This window comes from Malaclemys terrapin, chromosome 3 (genome assembly GCF_027887155.1).
Source record: "Malaclemys terrapin pileata isolate rMalTer1 chromosome 3, rMalTer1.hap1, whole genome shotgun sequence".
In the NCBI taxonomy this organism is placed as follows: Eukaryota; Metazoa; Chordata; order Testudines; family Emydidae; genus Malaclemys; species Malaclemys terrapin.
In genome coordinates, this window is record NC_071507.1 from 16,427,084 (window position 1) to 16,453,312 (window position 26,229).

Here is a 26,229-nt window from a genome sequence, read left to right on the forward strand (position 1 = left end):
AGCTACACTTAAAAGTTTTGCTGTAAAGCTGTACCTTTATAGTGTAGACAGAGGTCTACTGACATTACAGCTATACCCTCCTAGTGTAGATACAGTTATACTGACACAACTATGTTTTTGCTTGTATAGTGACTTGGTGAGTGAAATAAACTGTTCTGGCAAAAGCATTTTTTGGCCAGTATAACTAGTGACATAGCTATGTCAAAAAAAAAAAAAATCACACCCCTAACTGACATATTGTGCCGCAAAACTTTTAAGTGTAGACTTGGCCTAAGCCAGACCTTTTCACCACAGTGCCCACAAACTTTACCCTCCGATTCCTGTCATGTCCTAAGTGATAAGCCTGACCATTCCCCATCTCACCTCAAGACCCAAGGTAAATAAACAGCACATCTTGCATACTGTGTGGTAGCTGCCTCAGGAACTTCCCTTCAGAATCATGCCAGATGGCAGTACATCTCTAAAATATCTAAATCGAGTAGACACTTCTCTTTAAAGCTTTTCCTCTTTCTCAAAAAGGTCATTTACAGATAGGTGAAAGATCAAGCCTACAATTAGAAATGCGGGTAACTCACTACATGTGCATTTACATACGTAACATACAGATGAATATTACACACAGGCAGAGGGTACAGGCTTGTTAAGCCTCAGTTAGTACAAAGGTAGGAGATGTAATTAAAACTGTAACATAGGATGTTGAGGTTTCTAAGAACAGGATTGTTAAGTATTAACTGGGATGGTGACCGGTTAAAAGATAGGATCAAAGGATAGAAATAAACAGTCAGTTTTCACAGTGGAGAGAGGTAAATAGCAGGGTCCCTGAAGGAGCTGTACTTGGTCCAGTGCCGTTCAACATATTCATAAATGATCTGGAAAAAGCGGTTAACAGTGAAGTGGCAAACTTTGCAGATGATACAAAATAATTTGAGATAGTTAAGTCTCAGATCTGACTGCAAAGAGTTTACAAAGGGATCTCATAACACTGAGTGACTGGGCAACAAAATGACAGATGCAATTCAATGTTGATCAGTGCAAACTAAGCACATTGGAATACATAATCCCAACTACACATACAAAATGATGGGGTTTAAATTAGCTGTTGCCACTCAAGAAAGATATTTGAGACATCTGCTCAGTCAAAAAAGCTAGCAATGTTAGGAACCATTAGGAAAGGGATAGATGATATCATAATGCCACAACATAAGTCCATGGTACACCCACACTTTGAATGCTGTGTGCCATTCTGTTCACCTCGTTTAAAAAAAAGATGTATTAGAATTGGAAAAGGTGCAGAGAAGGCAACAAAAATGATTAGGGGTATGGAACGGCTTCCATATGTTCAGCTTAGAAAAGAGATGACTAAGTGGGGATATGCTAGAGGTCTATAAATCCATGAATGGCCTAGAGAAAGTGAATAGGGAAGTGTTGGCCAAGATGATCAGGGAGGCAACCCCATGTTCTGGGTATCCCTAAACCTTCAATTGGCAGAAGCTGGGACTGGACGGCAGGGAATGGATCACTTGATAAATTGCCCTCTTCTGTTCATTCCCTCTGAAGCATCCGGCATTGGCCACTGTTAGACACAAGATGCTGGAGTAGATGCCATTGGTCTGACCCAGAATGGCCCTTTTTACATTCTTATGAAAAAATCTCATATGAAGAGAGATTGAAAAGGTTGGGATTGTTTACCTGAGAAAAACTAAACAAATCAGAAGAGACAAGAGAAAAGTATATAAAATAATGAATGGTCTTGAGAAGGTAGATTACGAGCTTCCATAACACAAGAACAAAGTGGCATTCAGTGAAATTAAAGGTAGCACATTACAAAAAAAGAGCTATCGAACAAAGGATTGTAAAATGGGTTCATGTTATGAAACTTGCATAGATCTGACAGTCTATTGGGGTGCAAAACAAGTGTAATTTACCTACTGAGAGAACAGAAATGAAGTGTAGCAGTAAAAACAACTGATGGGGAGCAAAATGAAATAGGGAGTGCAGCTTTATCTTATGAGTTATTACTTTGCACGTCATACCCATTTTCAGGACTCTTACATCTGATGTGCAGTTTACACTACTATTTTAAACCACCGTTGAATTTAGACTAAGGATTTCCATGGGATTGCACCTTCTTAAACCTAGGATTTTTAACCACTTCAGTGCTGCAGGCAGCAGCTGTCTATGGTATTGTCAGGCTTTATACTGGGTACTTAGGGAAGCGGAGTTCCTGGATCTACTCAATGGCCCATGCAGTATTAAAGGGTGAAATGGTCCCCTGAAATTGATTTTGCTGATTATAATGATGTTCTTCAAGTTCTTGCTATGAAAAAAAAATCACATGAGAATTTGGCGAAAGAATGGGTATTAATTTAACTGTAATTCAATTACAATGCTGTTCAGTAATAAGGAAAGTAATAGTTTCACTTAGGCATAAAACTGGTGGAAGTTAATTAAATATACAGCATTTTAATGCCAAAATATTTGCCCTTGCTATAGGTTTGGTGTTTCTCCAAAATAAAAAGCCATGATACACTCATTTTATTCTTTAGACAGGAAATATTTTACTTCGTTTTGTTTTGTTTTTACAGAAATCTGTTTCCTTCCAACCTGGTTGTTGCAGCTTTTCGAACGGTAAGGCCCACGTAGCTTTCAGAAATGAGTTGCACTGAGCAGGCAGGCCAAAGGAATGCTGGCTTCTCATAAAAGACTGGAGATGTGGTAGATTGTAAAACAAAACAAAACAAAACCCCCACCACAATAATTCACCACATTTTCAAAAGCACCTGTGGTAACTTGGCACCTAGCTCCCTTTGCAAGCCAGTATGAGTTAGGTGTCTGGCTTTACCTTTTGCTGCCTAATATTTTTCATCACATCACTTGTCCCCAGTTCAGTCTCATTTCTCATCTGACGTACAGTGCTATGAGCTAAGCGTGGTAGTACACTAGCTGGCACCAGAACGTATGAACTTATTTAAACTAGATGAGCCTGAGCTGTAATGTTTGAAGAAGATGTTGGTTTGGGCCCATTTCTAATTTTAGATGTATGTAAAAGATACTTACTGCTGAAGATACTGTATTGCTATAAGTCAGGGTAATTCTTTCAGATAGCCGAGCTGAAAAATAACCATTGTTAGCTCCATTGTGCTCTTTTCTTCAAAGCAAGATCGAACTCCAAAATCGGGTTTCATATAAAACCATAAAATAGCACAGGTCAAAATCTCATATGAAATAAAAGTGGGAAATATAGCCACAGTATTCCTTGGTGTAGTGGTATTCTGTAATAAGGTTTAAGTGAGGAGATTCTGCATTTCTTTACGCTGTCATTGACACAATTCACAATTATTCAAATTCTTTGTTTCCTTATTTAAAAAAATAAAAATCAAGAGCCTTGCTCCTGGGATGTGTTTAATTTGGGCGTCAAAGTACATTTATGGCCTTGTTTTTGTGTGTGTTAATTAATATTCTTGATATCTCAATCTAACTTACAGGTAAGTTTTAAGGGTGACACTTACATTTGTATAGGTGGCCAATATAAGCACTATATACATTCCACTTAAGCCCTCAAAATAGGACGTTGGTGTTGCATAGGCCTTGTGCTTGTCCTCTGCATCAGGGTGAATTTCAGCCAGCTAGAGCTTTTCAGATAATGACTTCATTTACCTTAATTCTCTTGGCCATTTGCTGTCTGTTTTTCAAAGAATACTAATTGAAATCAGTACATTTGTCTGAAAAGCTCCCAAAAATATATTTGAGAGACAAGGCTCAAAAGCTTCTCTCTCACCAACAGAAGTTGGTCCAATAAAAGCTATTACCTCACCCACCTTGTCTTTCTACTATCTTGGGACCAACACAGCTACAACACTGCATACCAAAAATACATGCCAATCCCAAAATACCCATCAGTTTTGAAAATGTAAGTCATGACTTTGAATTTAAAACTGTTTGGTATTTAAGAAATAGATATTTATAGACAGTGTACTGTAGTGGGGAGGTTACAGCTATTGGACAACTTAAAGGAACACTGTCACTTTAAAGCTGTGCAGTAGAAGATTGTGCTCTGGTATCTCCACACAGGGAGGGAACTGAATACCTAATTGCTCCCTTTTCTTATGTGAGAAGGGCCAAAGTCAAGTTGGGTTAGTGGGCCTGATTCTGATCTCTATTGCACTGGTGTAAATTAGGAATAACTCCATTTATCCATTACCAGTAGAATTATTTCTGATTCTCACTAGTGTCCTCTCTCTCTATGCAAGTTTAGTTAGTTTGTAGAGATCCTTTTTATCCTGATTTAGAGCTTGGGCCCAGATCAAAACAATCTGGTGAAATCATACTGGTAACCTTACAGTGATGAAATGTTGTACTAACACAGTTAGGGTCACAGTGATAATCTGATGGACAGAAAACGTGTTGTTTTTTGTATTCACAGTATGCAACGGATTATAAGATAATAGTAAGAAACATCTCTGTTGGAAATGTTACGTTTGAGAAGGTAAGGCAGTTTCTATCTCTCTATCTATCGTACTTATATGGCCCGTGTTACTGTAGTATCTGAATGTTTCACAGTCTTTAATGTCTTTACCTCACAACATCCCTGAGAGTAGGGAAGTGTTATTACTCCCATTTTATAGATGGGGAGCTGAGGCACAGAGAAGCCAAGTGACTTGCCCAGGGTCACACAGGAAGTCTGTGGAGGAGAAGGGAATTGAAATCACAGCTCCAGAGTCCGAGGTTAGTGCCCTACTCGCTGGAGGACTAATCCGTAGCCCTTAGTTTCTTAGCCCTTATTCTTTATAAACAAATACAAGAGAAGCTCAGACATGACTCTTTTCCTCCTTGCATTCTTTAAACCAGTAGGTTGGTTGGGATTGTTTCTAGTTACAGCTTCATTGCATCTTTATTTTATTTAGTCACTGATTTAAGGCAGAAACAGTTGGTTCAAGGGGATGAACATGACAAATTAAAGCAGAACAGAGGCATATCTGCAAGTAGCCAGAAAACTACATCTGATTTGCAGGTGCTGGAGATGGGAGCCGTCCTTATTTTCAAAAGTATGGCCTGTGGAGACGTTGGGTGTCATTTCCAGAAGTGGTCAGCATTGGCCTACCTCTGCTCCCCACTCAGGGGAATCTTACCCATAGGGTGAGATTTTCAAACATGCCTGTTGTTAGTCTTGTAAACTTAGTATATTTGACCTGGAAGTTATTTAGAGACCAACACAAGATTCCAGGATATTATTTTTCATGGTCACTTTCCCAAGCATAACAGCACTTTCAGCCCATTCTGTTGGGCGGGGCAGGAGGGGGTGTTTATCACACTGAATTTTTTAATCAGTTAATGTTTAGCTTGAATTTGGAGTGTAACGGGCCCCTGCATGCATTTCCAGTTCAAGTCTAGGCTCTCGCAGCCTTCACCAGCAGCAGCACCTCCAGCCTACTTCATAGCCTCTGGTACAGGGGGGTTGCCCACGCTTCCTCTTGCTCTCTGCTAGCAATAGGGACTGGGGAAGGCAGTGGAGGAGAGGAGATAGGAGCTGGATCCTGTTAGTGCTGCAGCTACAGAGCCATGGCCTGCCTCTCCCTCAGGTTTTCAGCACCTCCTTGCTGGTAGCTGTGGCAGCAGCCTTTACCCACAACCTAGACTGGCTTGAAGGTGCACTGGCCAGACTATTTTTCAGCTCACCAGGATAATGAGACTGGGAATTCCCACTGCATTTCTTCTGTGGCTGGAGCCATGATTCTAATGTGCTCCAGCGGAGCAGCAGCTGTCGCTTGCCCTCTTCTGCTGGTTCTCATCCTGGCTGGCCCCTGGGGTCTGCAACCTGCTGGCATTTGGGATTCTCAGTTCTTGGCAGGGTGACCAGATGTCCCAATTTTATAGGGACAGTCCCGATTTTTGGGTCTTTTTCTTATATAGGTGACTATTACCCCCCACCCCCATCCCGATTTTTCACATTTGCTGTCTGGTTATCCTAGTTCTTGGAGGCAAGAAGAAGAGTACTTCCTCCACTGCAGGATTTGTGCTGGGCAGCTACAAGCTTGTCAACTGCTTCCCTCATCCCCGTTTTGTTGTCGGGCCCCTCCCAGATCCTGCTGCCTCCAGAAGTCACTTTCTTCCCATTGGGTCAAATCCTGAGCAATGCTGACCCCTGAGAGATCAAACCCTTCCCCCCCCATTGACTGCAGTGGAAGTTGCAGGTACTCATTGTGATGATTCTCAGGGTACCCAGGACCGAGAGTCTCCACCGGCCTAGTAGCCACCCAAGCACTCTCCTCTGAGCTATTCCAGCCCTTACCTTGCCGTTCAGGTTATCAGCAGGTGTACTCCAGTCCCTGTGTCCCTTTGAAGTGTTCAACCCCTTATCCGCTGAACACTCACAGAAATACCAGGTTTGGTGTCTACACACTCGCTTTTATAATCCAACTCAGGATCAGCACATTGCTTAAGATCACAGCACTGAGGTATATTTATAGAGAAAATAACAATAAGTTTATTATAAAAGAGTCAAGAGTCAAGTGATAGTGAGTAAGGAAACTGGAAACAAAAGGTTATATATAAAACAAAACTATAACACTCTTCCTAGAGACTAGACTAGACTTAACAAGTTATCTTGCCTAAAGAAGCTTATCTCACCCAAAGTCCTCTGCGGCATTTCACCCAACGTTTCATCCCGTTTCCATGACTGTAAAGGCGCTGCCCATTTATTTCCTAAGTGCAGGATCCGGAGGCATCTTCTTTGCCTTCTGCTTATATCCCCAAAGTTCATGTATGTTTCAGAGACAGCATAACCCCCATGGTTTGTTTTCCTATGTGCTGCCGCTGCCCTGTTGGCTTTACCTCACTTTGATAACTTCTGTGTAAATGGGCAACCATTGTGTTCGCTTACAATGCTTAATTAACATCTCAACAGAGACAGGTGAATAGACATCTTTTGTTTGACAGCCTATTTCTCCATCTCTGTTGTGATACAGACTCTAAGAACACATTTCAATATATATACATAACTCCTTACATGATATCTGTACATACATTTCACAACGATATCAATGACCAATGTGATCCTGGCTTTCATTTGAGACCTCGCATGACATTCTTTGGTAAACCAGAATCTACGTACCAGGATCAGGATTATCCTTGTAATCCCCTTGCCAGTTGTCATTAAGGAGTCCTGGCACCTTACTCCAGGAGTTTGCTCCCATTGAGTAAGCTGCAGTATTTAAAGTATTTCACTACATCTTGAAAAAGATGGGGAAATGAAAAACGCCCACTGATAAACTCTTTGAGGAAGATCCTCTTAATTCCAGTCTCTAAAACTGCCTGCCACTGAAAAGCCTTTTCTTTTCTAACATTAGAGTGCATCACCCCTAAGAAACTGCCCAACAAAGCAGCATTATGGACACACAACAAAAATAACTTTCATGAGAGCTTTGTTCCCTGGTGATATACGGGACACACATCTTGTTGCCTTAATTTAGGCATTTAGCAGAAACATTATTGATCACTGTTCTGTTCCTCAAAACTCTCTGAAGATCCTACTGTTTATTTTTTAGCACACTGAATGAAATCTAAATCCCAGAAAGGGTCTGCTGAGAAATAGGCTATCCAATTTCAGTATGTAGTTAACCTCAAAAAAGATGTACATGTGCAATATGGTGTAGGCAAGAAATATAACAATTAAAACATGATTAGTATTAACTATATCACAGTAGCATCTGTGAATCTCACTCCAGGGCCCCACTGTGGTAGGCAATGTGTAAACAAGTAATAAAGGTGACAGTCCCTGCCCCTGGAAAGTAACAGAGAGGATGCAACAGCAGTACAAAACAGATAGATGGGGTGGAGTTGAGTGGGAACATGAGATAATAAAATGAACATAGCTGAGCAGAAATATAACTCCCCTCTAGCATAATCCACCGATACTACAGAGCCTGATACAGTAGCCATTCAAATCAATGAGAGGCTTTCCAATGACTTCAGTGGGCTTTGGATCAGGCCCGTAATGTCCTTAACATTGGTCGCACAAAAAGGGGAAGAAGGAAAAACATTGCCCCATGTTAAATTGAATACTTTATATCTTGATGAAGAATACTGCTGTAAGGCACCTATCGCCTTCAGATCTAGTCTGGAGCCCATCTTGATTCTGACGCAATGTATTGTTTAAAAAAAAAAAAAAAAAAAAAAAAAAGCACCCCTGTCCAAAGGTAACTATCATCCATCCATAAGTAACATGACAGCAGAGTTGAAATTCAACTGCTGAATGGTGCTTTTAGTTTCCTTTTGTCTGACCACCCATCGCTAGAGGCACTAGGACCACTCCCAGCGAAATTAAAGAGGCTCCACCCTGGCATAATTCCAGTGTTTGGAAAAAAACTTTTTATACGTGATGGGGAAAACTCTTTACAAGACATCACTGGCTATCACAGCCAGATATTATTGTCAGACTAAGAATACTTGATGGTGTTGCAGGAAACACAGCGTTCCATCCAACAAGAGCCCTGCAAGGTGTAAAAATTAAAAGAGAAGAGAACAGAAGAGAATTCTACCCTTTAAGCTGCCAAAAGTCACATTCAAATCTTTTGAGAAAAAGAAACATGGTTTTCCAAGTGCATCCCAAAGCGTGCTGGGCAGCTGAATCCCAGTCAGATAAGTACAGTGGGCCTGAGTCCAGGCAGTTCACTGGGGTGTCAACTCCTGGCAAAATTTGGCCTGGTGCACTGGTCGTGAAAATTCTTCTCTCATTTGAACCAGTGTAAATTCGGAGTAACGCCACTGTTTATGTAAATAAGCATACATAAGTAAATATACTTAAATAAATCCTTTCATGTGGAGGTGAGAAAACTTCAAAATTTCCTGCAAAACGAAAATTTCAAAAATGGAACGTTTTGTTCTGATTTTAATGTTTAAAATTTTTATATTAGAAGATTTCAAAACAAAAAGTCATTTCAAAGTGAATAATCAAAATGTTGTGATAAGGTCATTTTGACCTTATTAAAATGATATTTTTTTCCAAAATGAAAATTCATCAAAATGAACACATTCCCATGAAAAGTTTCGATTTCAACAAAAGGGAATTTTCTGATGTAAAAAATGTTCAGTTGGAAAATTTTTTTAGCAGCTCTACTGACACTCCTTTTCTTTGCTGCCTGCAAGCAAACAGCCTGGAATCTGAGATTCAAGTTGGGTTCTTTCTGATCTGCGTATCACCTACTTCTACACCAAATTCTACACCAAACAATTAAATATTAATTGCACAATATTTTAAAATTCTGCCTATTTTATTTGTCAAAATAACACAATATAATCACACCATTTTCAACTATTTGCTGACAAGTATTTTGAAATAAATTACCAAAAGGATTGAAAATGGTGTGATTATATTGTGACTGTGTTATTTTGACAATTAAAATATGCAGAACTTTGCAGAATTTAAATGTTTAAATTTTTTTGGTGCAGCATTCCCTCAAGAGTACCAGTGTTCTGTGTGGCGCAATCTGGGTGTGGGCAGCTCGGTCGGGGGTCTGGGTGCAGGGGGAATCTGGATGCACAGAAGCTTGATGCGGGGTTCTGGGTGCAGGGGGAATGGGACTCTGCAGGGGAATCCAGGTGAAGGTGGTTAAGGCTCAGTGGGTGGGGGTGGGCTGGAGTGGGGGGGGCTTGGTGGAGGGGTCAGTGTGCAGCTAGTTGGGGCTCAATGGGGTGGGGTTCTGGGTGGGGGGGCTCCTGGTGGGGTGGGGGTTGAGTGCACAGGCGGAGGAGGGATCACTGTACAGGGAGCTGCTCCCCCTGTCAGCCCAACCCCTGTGCATCGAGACACCCTTGCACTCAACCTCCGCCACTTTTCAAACAAGGATTCTCTCTCTTAAAATTGCTGGTTTTATTTGAAGTGCATCAGTGTTCTGAATTTTTGTCTACTTTTATTCTACATTTTAAACTTTTATCTGGGAATATATTTATCTTTCTGGTGTTGAGCAGATGTCTACTTCAACTAGCCAGAAGTCTAAACCTTCTGTAAGTCACTGATCTAATCTTTTATTGTGCTTAGATGAGCTAATAAAACAACCTGGGATATTAAGAAGCATGTGTTGCCAATGGGAAAAAATGGTTTGTCAAAATGATTATATTTTTATTAAGCCATGAGAGCACTCAGTCAGATCCTATTTTGTTATTACGCCAAACAAGTCCACAGTTCTTCTAGGGAAATGAGTTCAAAAGGACTGACAGAGAGCGCTTGTCAGCACATCGTGAGCTCATTTATGTGAAAAGCTAGATCAGTTTTGTTATCCTCTTACTTGCAAAATTAGCGGAACTATTTCTGAGAACATGAAGCATGTTTTCATCTGCACCGCCTAAGTCTGATGGTGCTGACAGAGAAAGATGGATTAAGAATTTTTCACTATTTCCCACCTTTTTTCTAAAGACCACCTGTAGAATGTATCAGTAGCTAACCAAGAGCAAACCAGGGGTCTAGACTGCAGGAGGCTGTTTGCATAGATGAGGTATTATAGGAGGTGGAATAAGCGTGAATAGGTTTTGGTTCCTCCCACAAAATAATGCTATGTATTATCAGTAGAGATGGGTAATTAGCTATGGCTGATACCTGCTTTACAAAAATATAGGAGTAGCTTCAATACTTGAAATATCTTACAGACCATGCTCCCTCTCAGAGCCATGGAGAAGAGACATTCTAACCTTTAACTGGTGCCCCAGTTCTGTCCTGACCATGAGTGATTTGTCACCATTTTGACCTGTACCAGTCCTTCTGCCCTGATGCCTGCATAACTACCACTGGGAGTCAACGGGGAAGTTTGTATGCACAAGGACTGCAGGATCAGATCTTAACTAGTTCCCTTGAATACTGAAACAGAAGCACATTCCCTTTTACTTCCTCTGCAGTGTTGCTGGGTTGCTTTGTAATGTCCTTTTCCATTCCTTGGGAGGTTCTGCCATGCTGACTTCAGACTTAGAGAGCAAAATAACAAGAGCTTCATTTTTATTCAGTTCCACATCAGTATGCTGCCTAACAAACATGCTGTTTATTTTGATATCACAGATCCCTATTGGCACAGAGATCGAAGGGATGAATATTCTGGGACTGGTTTTGTTTGCTCTGGTTTTGGGAGTAGCTTTGAAAAAGCTTGGCCCAGAAGGAGAAGAACTGATTCGTTTCTTTAACTCATTCAATGAGGCAACTATGGTCTTGGTGTCTTGGATTATGTGGTAAGTGTGGTTGTAAATACGTTACCATGACAGCAGTGCTTCCTGGCTTAGGAATGTCTGTCTTTACCTGCCTAGCTGTTTTTGATGCCACATCCATCACCAGAGTAAAGAGTGAGTGGCCTTCCATCTGTGCAATGAGTCTGGTACTTGATGGCTGTTTTGCCCACTATATTTTCTCCTGTGTTTATCAGTGTTGCCTCTCGAAAATAAAGAATGCAGCCTCTTTCTTTGCACATGAGCAGTAGGCAGAAGGTCGCTCGCACTGTAGGCTGTCTCTTGAGAATGACAGACAGTCCTCTAGGAATCAGCTGCAGGACTCAATTTTGATTACTTTGAAAATCAAGCCCTATTTTTTCTAAGCATCAGAAACCTGGGTGAGAACACAATTACATGCCTAATTTTATGCGATGTTATTGTGGCTGCACAAGCAAGTTGGGAATTTGTACACGCAAAACCCCAATTTGCATGCGCAGTTGTAATAATTGCACATGCAAACTAGGTGCACAGTTGTGATCACATATTTTAGTTCATTCCTTTATCTTGTGATTATTTGAAACTCAGGCCCTGAATACAAATTAAGCTATAGCAATACACGCAGAAAAAGAAGACGTTTAACAATAACTCAACGTTATTTGGGTTCCAATGAATGTCTGCTGCTGAAGAAGTGCTTGGTTACAGAACACAGAACTGACAAAACACAACTGAAAACCTCAGTCCCTTCACATAACAAGAGTAGTTAGGAGTTCCCATTAGAGTGACAAAATAGGTGAAAATCTTGACCCTATTGAAGTCAACAGGAGTTTTGTCATTGACTTCAGTGGACCCAGGATTTCACCTTAGATCTTAGGTCTCAATTCATATAGGAAAGACTTCTTTCACATTCCTGGGTGGGAAGGGAATGTGGGAGCCAGTACTTTCAACATACAGATAGGATTGTCAATTTTAGTTGGACATATTCCTGGAGGTTTCATCACGTGACATAATTGTTAGTTAAAGATTAATCTTTACTTCCTGGAGGCTTGGCAACCCTACCTACAAACCAACATCTCATTAACATTCCTAATCTCCCAGAGAGCCCTCCACAGCCCTGCACCCTCATCTGCTGGATGCCTATGTATTTTCTAAGGAGGCTGAACCTCTGATGATAGTTTATTTTATCTCCTCTGCAGAGTTGTAATTAGCGGGACCTCCCCTTCACCCACTTCTCTGGAGTCCATGCCTACATTTCTGTGTGACATTTGCCATGAGAGTTTTAGATCCCTGCTAAAGTATGAGGAGAACTAACTATCCTACTATCCAAAGTATAGAAATGAAAAACCATAAGTACAATTACAGTGAAAGATAGCTGGAATTCATTTGTCCCAACATTTTACAAAAGCTAAGGTCAATCATAAATGTTTCCAAGATTATATATATTTTAATCCAGTGGAAATCTGTTTGTTTTTTTATTTCAGTTTTTAAAAAGTAAATATTCCCATGTGGTAATTGCAACTTGACCAGTGCAACATTAAGACTATAAAGGAAAGTAAAAGTGAATCCATTGATTTGTTTTTCGTTGTCTAAGCTGAGAGCAAAACAAGAAGTAAAGAAACAGTGGAAAGAAGAAAGTGGAATTTTAAACACTCTTCCAGGTTTAATAATCTAAGGTGTAATTATTGATGGGGTAAGAGACGGTGTTAATTTTAGATCAGATTTGCCAGCTGAAAGACTCGATGTCCACATGGGTAGGTTGGTTATGACTCTTCACAGTAAGCAACTCATACTTAGCAAAGACCTCTGAAAAGTTCTGCAGTTTCAAAGCATGTTTCTAAAACCACTCTGCTGGAAGTGTAACTTGTTTTACACCAGTTTAAGTGAAATCCAAACCAGAGCCCCAAATGTCATGCCTGCCATTCATTATGTACTGTATACTGAAGGGCTGGAGGTTACATCTTATGTAAGAAACCCAAACTGTTAAACTGTCTATGGGGAATATCATTCTGCCAAGCCCAATCAAACAATGCTTAGCCAATAGCATGTTACTCTAGGTGCTGAAACTGCTGTAGAGAAGAACCACAGCCATTCAAGAAAAAAGAACAGGAGTACTTGTGGCACCTTAGAGACTAACAAATTTATTTGAGCATAAGCTTTCGTGGGCTAAAACCCACTTCATCGGATGCATGCAGTGGAAAATACAGTAGGAAGATATATATATATATATATATATATATATATATATATATATATACACACACAGAGGACATGAAAAAATGGGTGTTGCCATACCAACTATAATGAGAGTAATCAGTTAAGGTGGGCTATTATCAGCAGGAGAAAAAAAAACTTTTGTAGTGATAATCAGGATTACCACTCTGAAACCTGTAACCATTCAAGAAGTCTCTCAAATTATGCTCTGTCCCTTTCTAACTCCATGTATATACATCCAGACAGGTGAGTTTTTTCACTTGAACTGCTATTTCCCCCCCCCCCCCCCAAGAAATGGAATGGATTCAACAAAATATCTGACCTTATAAATACATTAGTTTCTGTCATTAGGGATTTAAATGTAAAAGTCTCAAAGCAGCTTAAGGCTTTCACTCTGGAGTGTAATTCCTAGGCTATCAAAAACTGATGGGTAGTGGTTCTTGTACTCAGCTCATTATGACGCTAACTCTCCACGTTAATCAGCTGTGTGTAATCCTTTTCTTTGTGGATTATTGGACTGCTTCTGAGCCTGACATGGTAATGTACAGTAATTCTCACTTCTCCTCTTTCCTTCTCTAAGGCTATCCGTGTCCTCTGGATATTTATCCCAAATCTCTCTCACTTTTCAAGTAACAGTTAGGGATGGGCAAAACTGTTCTTACAAGATAAGAAGTGTCTGGAATCTCCTCCCCTTCTGTGAACCAAACCCAACCACCAAACCGTTAAGGGCTGTTGTTAGCCAGTGGTTAAAGTAAATTGAAATAAGATGGGAAGCCTTCATCATACCAGCCAAGGAGGGGGAGCTGCTGCTCACACAGACCAGGGGGAGGACTGGGGCACTGTACAAGAGGTGACATTGGTTCGCTCCTGAGGGCCGGGGCAGATTGTGGGGTGGAAGAGGAAGGGACATGTCAGTGGATCTACTCATATTCTGATCCACCAGCTGTTGCTTTGGGGGCCCAGGGACTGGAGTAAGCCTGGAAACTGGAGTAGTAGCTGCTGTGCTGTGGTGAGAATTTCTTCCCTCTTTGTCTCCAGGGAATTCCCCAGCATATAGCGAGGCTCCTTGAGCTGGAGACGTGTTTTTGGGCCTAAATGCAGCTCCCAAGGAGCTCCCTTTGAGGACTGTAAACTGTTGCTGACAAAGGAAACCACAAACAAATTATTGATGTCCGAAGATTTGTTGTGTGTCTAGAGCTATAGGCCAGAGTGAGACTCCAGACACTCAGTTGTTGTAGACAAATACTAGAATTAAATGCCTTCCCTGTGCTTTCTGAGCTTCAGGAACTAACCTGGCACCCTCGCTGATGGAATAAAACTCCACAATAGACATCTTCTCCTGCACTCTCTCCTATGGGCATGCAATCTCCCTGATAGCTTCTGCCAACATTCCTGCACCAGCTCCACTCCCGGCAGTGCCACTTACAGCCTTCCTGGATGTTTCTTTCAGGCCAGGGGCCAATGACAACTTATCCAGGCTGACAACATCCCCTTTAGCAACCCAGAGAGAACTCGGTCCATTGTAAATTTGTTTATCATAAGTGTATAGAGCACATGGCCCTGTGTATTGTGTGGTTCTGGAGGCATGGAATTTACTTCAGATTCCACCCCTTCAGGAGGGGCAGAGTGCTGTACACAGGTTTCCTGGCAGGAAGAATTTGGTCCCTAAAAATTAAAGTGGTATGTGTCTTTTTTAAGGCTTGTTCCTCTTGCTTAATATTAATGAAAGACAATCCTTGTTTTTTCTTTATGCAGGTATGTGCCTATTGGCATTACATTCCTTGTTGGAAGCAAGATTGTAGAAATGGAAGATATTGTCCTTCTGGTAACCAGCCTGGGAAAATACATCTTTGCCTCAATTCTGGGTCACGTCATCCATGGAGGAATCATTTTGCCACTTATATATTTTGCATTCACACGCAAAAATCCTTTCAGCTTTCTCTTAGGACTTATAACACCATTCGCAACAGCCTTTGCCACTTGTTCAAGGTATGAGGCAACACCACTTCGCAAACAAGCTGTGCTCTTGCTGAGAATAGTTATACATTGCTCTTGGCCAAGCTTTTCAGAAGGGATTAGTGATCTGGGGTGCCCAATTTGAGGCGTTATAAAAGGTCCTGATTTTCAAAAAGTGCTGACCTCCGACCTGCCCTTTGAAAATTAGGCCTTTTTAAGACATCTCAAGTCAGGCACCCAAAATCATTAGTTAGTGTTGAAAATCTTGGCCTAGAATTCTGTGTAGCAGTACTATGGAAATAATAAAAATACTAATAAACTGACCGCTTATGCACCGGGTTGGACAGGAATGTACTGCTCCATGATTGTCTTATTTCCTGTTTGTTTCTAGCTCAGCTACTCTCCCATCAATGATCAAGTGTATTGAAGAAAACAATGGAGTAGACAAGAGGATCAGTAGGTTCATCCTTCCTATTGGGGCCACTGTGAACATGGATGGAGCCGCCATATTCCAGTGCGTGGCAGCTGTGTTTATTGCTCAGCTGAATAATGTTGACCTCAATGCTGGACAGATATTTACTATTCTGTAAGTTGCTTGTGATTCAAACCACATCTCCCTGGCCCCCAAACGCCATGCTAAGCTGGGGTCTTTCTGTTTTTAAACACAAATCATTTTTTAATACCTAGCAGTTCAAATTCCAGACCTACAGTTGCCAATTTTGGTTGGACGTATTCCTGGAGATTTCATCACATGGCATAATCTTTGATTCCTGGAGATTCCAGGACAACCCAAACCAGACCTCTGAACTGCAGTCTGTAAATTGCTGTGGAACATATTATCCAACAATACAACAGGAATCTTTCAAGCTTTATAAATCTCATTTTGACGTGTACTGGAATTTAGGGAGGTTTGATAGATTTGGAGATTAAGGGCTAGATCTGAATCTTAAATGGATACTGAACATCTCAAAAACACCATTTGTGCAGAACTCTTCCCTCCATCTCAAGCTCCCCTTTCCCCATCCTCTGGCTATCAAGCTAGGTAATTCCATGGCCTCTCCTATGCCCCTGCCCTCCGTATCCTCCTTAACCCCTTATTCTCTTTTACCTTTCGTGTTTGGATACCAATAAGTCACTTCTTTCTTTACAACCAATCCAAACCCTGTCCTTTCCTTCCCGTCCTCACTGCTAATAGCTGTGTTCCTCCCTGCCTTGATAATTTCCCACTTTGTCTACGGTAACTTCCCTTTCTCTGGCCTTTCCAGTGCCCATGCTGCTGCCCTCCTGTCGATCGAGAGTGCTGCCCTTGAGTTCATCATCCGCATGCAGCACTTTGACCATATTGCTCCCCTGGCGCTCCGTTTGGCTGCTCCACATCACCTTCTGTGTCAGTTTCATACGCCTTGCCCTCACGTGCTGGGTGCCTCTGCCCTGGCCTGTGTCCCATCCCTAGCTTTCCACGACTGCCTTGTTCGGAGCCTTTACTCCGCCTATCACTTTGCATGTTCCTTTTGTGCCCTCCTTTTTGTCTATCAATACTGCACCCATCCCTGTGCTAATCAAACACCTTCTCCAGCAAGCACCCTCATGCCGGGCTGTCCCTTCCACACCTGAAATACCCTATATACCATGAGCCGTCTTTTCCTCCTTCAGATCCCTCCCCAAGACCCTCCAAAATCCCTCAGTGATCCCACAAATCATTTTAACACCCCTAAGCCACCAACATTCTGCATCCCGCAGACATCCCTGGGACATATTCTGGGTGCTCCGCTTCCTTCCAGCCATCCCTATTCCTGTTATTTGCTTCCTTCCCTTGCTCTTTTGCCTGCACCGTGTCCATTTGGATCACTCACACTCCTCTGGGCAGGAACAGGTCTAATTCTGACTGCAAAGCATCCAGCACACTTTGATTGCTGTTATCATTTTTCATGAAAATGGCAGAGATACACCGTGGTGCACGTTGCTCATCTGAAAATACACTGGTAGTATTCGCAGCAGAGTCATTACTTGGATAGCTAGTTTTGAGTCTTGCAGAATAACAGCACTCAGTACCCAACAGTATTAATTTCTATTATTGGACATCTGCAGAATGCATGGCCCGATACGGAAGAATTTGTAGACAAAGAAGTTACATTTGCCCCCCTCCTTTTGCTTTGGTTAAAATTGACACTGTAGGAAAATAGGCACCGTGACCATTGAATGAGTGTGTTACTGAAACTGCACTAACGCGTGTTTGAAAACATTCTCAGTGTGACTGCCACTGCAGCCAGCGTTGGAGCGGCTGGAGTCCCAGCTGGAGGAGTTCTGACCATTGCTATTATCCTGGAGGCCATTGGACTTCCCACCAACGATCTATCCTTGATATTAGCAGTGGACTGGATTGTGTAAGTACTGTATAATATGCTGCTACATATGTAATTGGAAGCACAGGACTGGGGGAACAAAAGCAATAGTCTAGAAAATAAAAACGGAAATCACACAGTTGTATATCGAGTTTACACACACACACACTCTCTCTCTTCACCGGAAAAGGCCAAGAATAACATAATTCAGTTTCAATTAAATAAGAACTGGGGGGCAGATCCTAAAGTACTTATTCAACTTGTACTTCATCTTTGCTGAGATGAAATTCCCATAGATGCTAGTTCCCTTAAGAGGAATTATTTAGAGCTGTACAAAGGGTCTTGCTAGAAATTAGATGGAAGAGAAAGAGAACTGAGGCTGAATAATGGAGAAAGCTTCCTAAGTATTGGATTCATTAGGTGGTGTGACGGTCTCCTGGGGAAAGCAGTACACATCCTGTTGCTTCAGACATTTAAAACTAGGTTAGACAAAGGACTGGGAACAATCCTACATTGGCAGAAGAGTGGAGTCAGGGGACAAGCAGTGATCATAAGAGCTGATATTGCTGCATGAACATGTTATTGGACAGGAGCAATTTTCATCAGGAGTTTAGTTAGCTATTTTTGCACCTCTCCTTTCTTTGCTGTTGGAAAGGGCCAGGTAAGGCCCCAATTCTGACGTTCTTATTCAGTTCTGCTCAGTTCTTACCAAGACATATCTCCCTTCTGAAATCAGGGGAAATTATCCCACAGCCTAACAGATCCCAGCGTGAAGAGTCTGATCCTGCTATTCAGACTAACTTTCTTCTCGTGACTCCTAGATTTACCCTCTTGTACCGCCCTAAATAACTCCTCTCCCGGGGGAAAGGTTAAAAGACTCCATTTGTATAGCTCAGTTAAGTGACACGGAGACCATCTGCGAATACCTGAGAGGTGTAGATAGCTCTCCTGTCACTTTAACTGAGCTATCCAAAATGGGGCTCTTCGCCTTTCCATTCAACCAATCTCTTACCCCCTTTAATCATTGCTGTCTGCCTGTGAACTCCCCCCAGTTGGTGCCCATGCCTAGCTACAGCAAAGTTTCACCCACTGACTCTGAACCCCTCCGTGCCCCGATGGCCAGAAAATTTATCAATCAATCTTAATAACCTAGAAAGCCTAACATTAAAGTACTTTAACACTGACCTTGGAGTGCTAGTGAAATAACAGGTTTACAGTGCGCTGACCTAGTCTGCAGTCAAGACCATTGGCTGGAGAAGCCTATTGAGGCAAATCCTTGGCTCAGGTTATTGTTAGATGCACAAGGCAAGGGAAAAGGGCAACAATCATTCTTCCTTCCCACCTCACCCCCACCCACTCTGTCCTCATTGTGCAGGGCCAGCCATAGTCACAGTCCTTGTGCTTCCTAGAGGCCCTGGCCTTGTCGCCTAGGGCACTAGCCACTTTAAAAGGGGTTGTGGGAGGAGGCAAAGCAGTAGCCCCACCCCCCTCCCTCTACACGTCGCCACACATGACGCACCTGCCTGACGGGTGTGACAGTGGCTGCACCATCCTCTGTGGGCGTGGGTGCTGCAGGAGTCGTGGTGCATAGGGTTTCCCAGTGCTCCCTCTAGGTCTGGATGGCTCTTAGCCCACTCTTCATTGAGGACTAAACTGCGCTCTCTGTGTATCACCTGCCTCCTCCACACAGTCCCCTTCCCTTCGTAGTACACAGCAATGCATTGCTGTCAGCACTGCACGGGAAGCAGCCTGGTTGTTGCAGCTGATGTGGTTATAATGATGAGGATGGTGGGGTGGGAGGGAAGTAACCTTGTGACTCATTTTATTGCAAAGCGTTGAATAAACAAGTAGTACCAAGTCACAAGTTAAGCACATGGTGAAATTAGGCCGTGAGCAGACTGAGTGAGGTCCCAAAGCAGAGAGGGAAGAAATGTGCCTTTCTTAGCAGATAGCTGTTGTTTTAATCCTCTCTCCCACTTCAGAGTGACAACGTGATCCGGAAACCTCCTTTCATTACACTGTAGCCTTGTCACATTCGCTTGTGGTGCTTGGCCAAGGGGCATCAGGATGGGACATGGTGCCAAAGCTCAGACAGCAGCACTAGTGATGGGGGAACCCTTTGTGCCTGATTTCATACTCACCTGGACATCATGGGGTGGAAGGTCTGACTCAGGCTAGAACATCACCAGGTTTCACTGCGCTTAGAGGAGGCTGGAAAAGGAATATGGAGCAAAGGCAGCGAAACAATCCAGTGAAAGCTGGATGAAAAGCTGGGCCCGGTGGGACAGAGGCACTAATGAAAAGGAGCTCAGTGGGGGAGAAGGAAAGGCATGAACAGAGCCTGTCTATGTCCTGGAACAGGGCCCCCACGTGCTCGCTGAGCTTTTGGGTGATGTAGATATTACAGGCTTCCCTTTAGTTAAAAACAAAGAGCCCAATTCATCCATATCCAAACTTGGCAGCCTGCCCCACCTCTGTGATGGAAGACTAGCAGTGGGCCATGAGTGGCCATTCAGGGGACTCAAGGTCAGGAATGGATTCAGGGCTCTCTCTTCCTGTGCTGGTGGAGACAGCTGTGGAGGGAGGGAAGTGGAAGCAGTGGGATAGTGGAGAAAGCTCATCTGTCTCAGGGGAGATCCCTTGTGTGTCCGTCTCCCCCCTCCCCTCCCCCCCACCCCCCCGTCTAGAGGTGAAGTGTTACACTGGCAGCTGAAGAGGAAGCATAGAGTTTGAGAACAGCCAATGCTAATAGTTGGAGCCACCCATAAAACACGCTACATTTCTATAATACTTAAACTATGATGATACCTATAGAGAACAGCTAATGCCACTGTCAATCTTCTGTCTCCATTGACTTCAGTGGCGTTACACTAGGGATGAATTTGGCCCCATATATTGAATTGTATTGCTTAAGTTAAAAGGGTGCCTATGTGCTTTTGCCATTGACCAGGGACCGAACCACCACTGTTGTGAACGTTGAAGGAGATGCCCTGGGAGCAGGTATCCTTCATTATCTGAATCAAAAAGAAAAGACGTCGAAAGAGCAGGAGCTAAATGAAGTCAATGTAGAAGCAATTCCCAACTGCAAATCTGAAGGGGAAACATCACCTCTGGTAACACACAGGAACCAAGTCCCCACCCCAGCCAGCACTGCGGAGCCAGAGTCAAAAGAATCAGTACTGTGAACTCGGGGAAAACTTGCAAACAGGTGGACTGCTGCCTTGTTAACATGCTAGACCATTTGCACTGCTGTTAGGGACTAGCTGTGTGTTCACATTTGAGTTTCAGTGGCAATGATTTGAAGCTACAGACTTGTTAGGCGTATGTCTGTCTGTCTCTCCCTGGAGAGAGCAATCACTTCACAATGATGTTATGATGTTTCCTACAACACAGGTATGTGTGTGGTGTGTGTACATGCATACATGCATATGACAACAGTACCAATAAGGATTCTTTTTTGGGGTTAAAAAGATATTTATTAGTAAAAGTCCATGGGGAGGGGAAAAGAGGCTAAACAGAGAGGACATACTGGTTGTAGATGGAATTTGCACCACAAACAGGTCTGAGAACTAGGGGATCCTGAGTGGCAGGGTAATGTTATGCAGGAACCAGTACTTTCTCAGAAACACCTATTTAATAGTATCAAGTGGGAAAAGAAATGCACTTTCTATAACACACACACACCCTCCTTGTCCTTTGTGCACACATTACAGCAAATAAATACTGAAGACCAGTAATTTTAAAATCCAAATTAATAGCTCAGAGGAATCTGATCTTCATTCTATTGCCAGGCAACTTTATCAAAACATCCCCAGGAAGCAGACAGTGTGGCAGCGTTCACTCTCTATTCTCCTAGCTGTCGGTGATAGAAATCAACCCCACAACTTTAAACTCTAAAATAACAAAGATTGGAGTCAGACAAAAGATCTGCTTTACTCCCTATTTAAAACCGACAAACCACTTTTAAGCCAGTTTTGGCAAAGTAATTACACGAACTTCTATAGTTACAGTATAACTGTGTCTACAAGAGAATTGTCTATAAAAACACTGAGTGACAAAGACTTCAGCTCTACGCACCTAAACACACACGTGCATCTACTGCCACTCGAAACTGTTCATGTTTCTTTAATGGCTCAAGTCAGACGTCCTGGGACACATCCTTTTCCAAGCAACATTTCTCAGACGAGAAAGGAATATAAAAACTCAAAATGTGGAAACTGATGAAAAATCCAAAGCATTATCCCCTGGATGGCCAGAGTAGGGACTACTGATGGCATGAGACGGGAAGGCGTGTGGAGTCCACTGATTCCTGCTGGCTCTTGGGACGGCTGTGCCTCCCCCTCTTTGTACGCTGCCCTGGTGTCCCTGTCCCTTCGAACAGCAGAGCCAGCTTGACAGTTGTGCTGCTGTTGGACCCCTTGTCTGCAGCAGTTCACTCTTATCGTGTCCGTTCTTACCACAGGAGGTGGAAGAAGCCATAGGCCAGGACTTAATGGTGCAAGTTTTAATTCCTACAGGGTATTCTGCCTGAAATTGAACCAGCTGCTCCCTGACTTCTACACTGCCCCCACAGGGCCAGAGCCACAGCTCATTGAAAGCAATGGCCAGACTGCCACAAAGACAGGGCCCCAGATTGAATACTGTTCAAATGGTGGGGCTTCCCTTTCCTCACACGTCAATCCAATGCAGAGCCCCGGCTCCTCTCCGTGTGAGCCTCCCAGGCATGATTAGCATGATTATTGCTTGTGGAACAGAGGGGAGCAGTTGTGCTATTGTTGGCTTGTCTCAGCAATGAACATTGATCCTGGATAAAAAGCAGCAATTCTCTCCCTTAGTCTTCCTTTACCAACTGCTACACAAGGTGTACGCAGGGATCACAGCCCACACCAATGAAACGCAGCCACCTGTGAGGTGAAATGAATTGTGCACAGCAATGCTACACACATGCTTAAGATAGAAAGCGACGAATGAGTCAGTCAGCTCTGAAACTGCACATAGAATTTATTCTTTTGATTTAAACCCATGTTCAGAAAAAAAGAGCACATGACACTCCTTGACTCGTTTTAAAAATACAGTGGTATAAAGAGACTCTGTGCTCACCACCCAGCACCTGACAGTAATATCACAATCTTACAATCCCCCGTAAGATTCCTCCCAGTTCCTCTTAGCTCAGGAACACAAAAGGGACCTTACCACCTGTCCTGAAGGTCAATACACTAGAGATATTTTGGACCAACGTGGGGTACGACTCTTAGATTGGCAGGCCCCTGACAGAATACCCTGCCCCCCTCTCTGGGGTGCCAACCCAGTTGTCCCTATTCCACAGTCCCAACTGTGTCAGCATAGCGTGTTCATTAGGTCCCAGGCCATTGAGGGCCTTATAGGGCAAAGCGCATCGTTCAGATTGTACATGGTACCTGATAGGTTGCCTGGGCCGATCCAAAAGCACGGGTGTCATGTGTTCCCCACGGGACATACCCTGTAACAAATGAGCTGCGGAATTCTGCACCAGCTTCAGTTTCTGGATAGATTTTAGATGGCGCCTCATATAAAGCACATTGCATTCGTTACATTGAGGGAGGTAGGCCAATTACTGGAGTTGGAATTTAACCAAGGCTAACACTCCTGCTTGTCCAAAAAAGTGCCAGAGCATTTGTATGGACCACAAGATTGTTCAGGACCATTCTTCTTAATGTTCAAGAAATCTGGAATATTGCAGGTAGCAAAACTATTTTAAGCTTGTAAAATGAGCCAGTCCTTTCATTATTCTAATGTAGCAAGAAACATCCAAGAGATTCCCTGGAAAATCACTTTCTCGGTGCCAGTCAAACTACACATGTCTTTTGATAATCCTTGTCATAAGTAATATTTCTCATTGTCTGATCTTATACATGATGTTAGTTGCCTTAAACACTGTGCAGTCCTATATGACGGCTTTGTCATTTCTACTTGGGTGTTCCTTTTGTTTGTACTCTTTGAGTTGCATGTACTATGCAAAATTGTAATGGATCCAAGGTTATAGTATCTTTAATGCAAATGAGATTGTACATTTTAGCATCTGTCCTTGTTGTAACATGGGGCCTGATCCAAAACACAATTAAGTTGATGAGAAACTTTCTGTTTACTTCACTTGACGTTAAATCGGGTCCTTAAAATAACATCATTACCAAAAAAATTATATAAAAGGTCCTTGAAGCATCTTCACTGTTCTTATTGTGTCGGACTGGCCTGGTATTCGGCTATAGTACTTATGATGCACCAGACCGTATTACACACAGAACACCGTATTTCAGAGCACTTTACAGAAGCTGTGGCAAAGGGACTGCATGTTGGCAGACAAAGCAGCTGTATGCGCTCGGCAGCCAGGCCAATAAAGCCAATCACATCTGTACTGCTGCCAGCACAGATCACCAGGATTTCTTTGAACTATTGATACGATCTGTAAACAATTCCAATTCCTTTGCATGAATGTGTATAATTGAGTTGTACAATTTCACTGGTCCCTTCCTTGATTTGGCTCCGGGCTGAAAACATGTGGAGTCAATTGATTTTCCTTCCATTAATATACCAGTTCCCTTGTATGAATCAGAAGTGGAAATTGCTGTCCCTTCTCCTTGGAGCCAGCGTACTCCACAGGGGTTGAAAGATAGCCCTCCCTCAACAGACTCCAGGCTGCTATGGCATCTTCTGAGGTTGTGCCCTCCCTTTCCTGTGGTTGCACTCTCTAAGGAGAGGGAGCCAGGGACCAGGATCATGGATAACGGCATAGTTTAGATGCTAAGGCCCTCACTTAACCCTATTCAGCACTGGTGCAGCTGCATGGATTTCATTGAGGTTACTACTGATTTATACCAGTGAGAGGGGAGGCAGAGAGGGACCATAGGTGGGATTAGAAGATCTACCAGGTTATCCACAGCTATCTCAGGGTATTTCTACACTACGAAATTAGGTCGAATTTATAGAAGCCGGTTTTATAGAAATCGGTTGTATACAGCCGATTGTGTGTGTTCCCACATAAAATGCTCTAAGTGCATTAAGTCGGCGGACCGCGTCCACAGTACCGAGGCTAGCGTCGACTTTCAGAGCGTTGCACTATGGGTAGCTATCCCACAGTTTCTGCAGTCTCCGCCTATTGGAATTCTGGGTTGAGATCCCAATGCCTGAATGATGCAAAACAGTGTCGCGGGGGGTTCTGGGTATGTGTCGACAGGCACCTCCCCCTCCGTCAGAGCAACGGCAGACAATCGATTCGCGCCTTTTTACCTGGGTTACCTGTGCAGACAACATACCACGCCAAGCATGGGTCAGCTCAGTTCACCGTCACCATATGTCATGTGGGTGCCGGCAGACGTGGTACTGCATTGCTACACAGCAGCAGCTAATTGCCTTTTGGCAGTAGACGGTGCAGTATGACTGGTAGCCTTCATCGGTGATCTGGGTGCTGGCAGACGTGGGGCTGCATTGCTACACAGCAGCAGCCCCTTGCCTTTTGGCAGTAGATGGTGTATTACGACTGGTATCCGTTGTCGTCATACTGCAGTTTGATCAGATGATGGCTGAAACTCTGTATGTCCCCCAGTCATATTCTGCTGCCTTCCCGATGATGATGGCGGCTATCAGTCGAAGTACACTATTTTCTGCCAAGCGCCCAGTATTTTCTGCCAAGCACCCAGAAGATGCCGAGGGCGATCAGTCATGCTGCACCGTTGGCTGCCAGTTTAAGATGTAAAAAATAGATTTGTTCTTTATTCATTTGCTTCCCCCTACCTCCATGAAATCAACGGCCTGCTAAACCCAGGGTTTTGAGTTCAATCTTTGGGGGGGCCATTCTGTGTGACAGCTGTTTGTGTTTCTCCCTGATGCACAGCCACCTTTGTTGATTTTAATTCCCTGTACCTGTATGCCATGTCGTCACTCGCCCCTCCCTCTTCCCTCCGTCAGACAATAGTTTTGCGCCTTTTTTCAGACCAGACACCATAGCACTAGGATCATGGAGCCCACTCAGATCACCGCGGCAATTATGGGCACTATGAACACCACGTGCATTGTCCTGGAGTATATGCAGAGCCAGGACATGCCAAAGCAAAACCAGGACCAGCTGAGGAGGCGATTGCAGCGCAGTGATGAGGAAATTGACATGGACATAGACCTCACAGAAGGTACAGGCCCCAGCAATGTGCAAATCATGGTGTTACTGGGGCAGGTTCATGCCGTGGAACGCCGATTCTGGGCCCGGGAAACAAGCACAGACTGGTGGGACCGCATTGTGTTGCAGATGTGGGACGATTCCCAGTGGCTACGAAACTTTCGCATGCATAAGGGCACTTTCATGGAACTTTGTGACTTGCTTTCCCCTCCCTGAAGCGCCAGAATACCAGGATGAGAGTAGCCCTCACAGTTGAGAAGCGAGTGGCGATAGCCCTGTGGAAGCTTGCAACGCCAGACAGCTACCCGTCAGTCGGGAATCAATTTGGAGTGGGCAAATCTACTGTGGGGGCTGCTGTGATCCAAGTTGCCAGGGCAATGAAAGACCTGG

The 26,229-nt window shown here is 43.3% G+C and overlaps 1 protein-coding gene across 1 annotated transcript in view; it reads left to right on the plus strand.

Annotated features, from left to right (window-relative positions):
* Positions 1–21,445, plus strand: part of SLC1A4 (solute carrier family 1 member 4) — a 33,297-nt gene extending 11,852 nt beyond the window's left edge. Inside the window, exons 2-8 of the mRNA XM_054022341.1 lie at positions 2,586–2,628; positions 4,424–4,486; positions 11,045–11,211; positions 15,151–15,384; positions 15,743–15,937; positions 17,601–17,735; positions 20,644–21,445. Coding sequence (XP_053878316.1) covers positions 2,586–2,628; positions 4,424–4,486; positions 11,045–11,211; positions 15,151–15,384; positions 15,743–15,937; positions 17,601–17,735; positions 20,644–20,878 — 1,072 coding nt within the window. The 3' untranslated portion in view covers positions 20,879–21,445. The remainder of the gene's footprint in view (positions 1–2,585; positions 2,629–4,423; positions 4,487–11,044; positions 11,212–15,150; positions 15,385–15,742; positions 15,938–17,600; positions 17,736–20,643) is intronic.
* Positions 21,446–26,229: the final 4,784 nt, after the last annotated feature.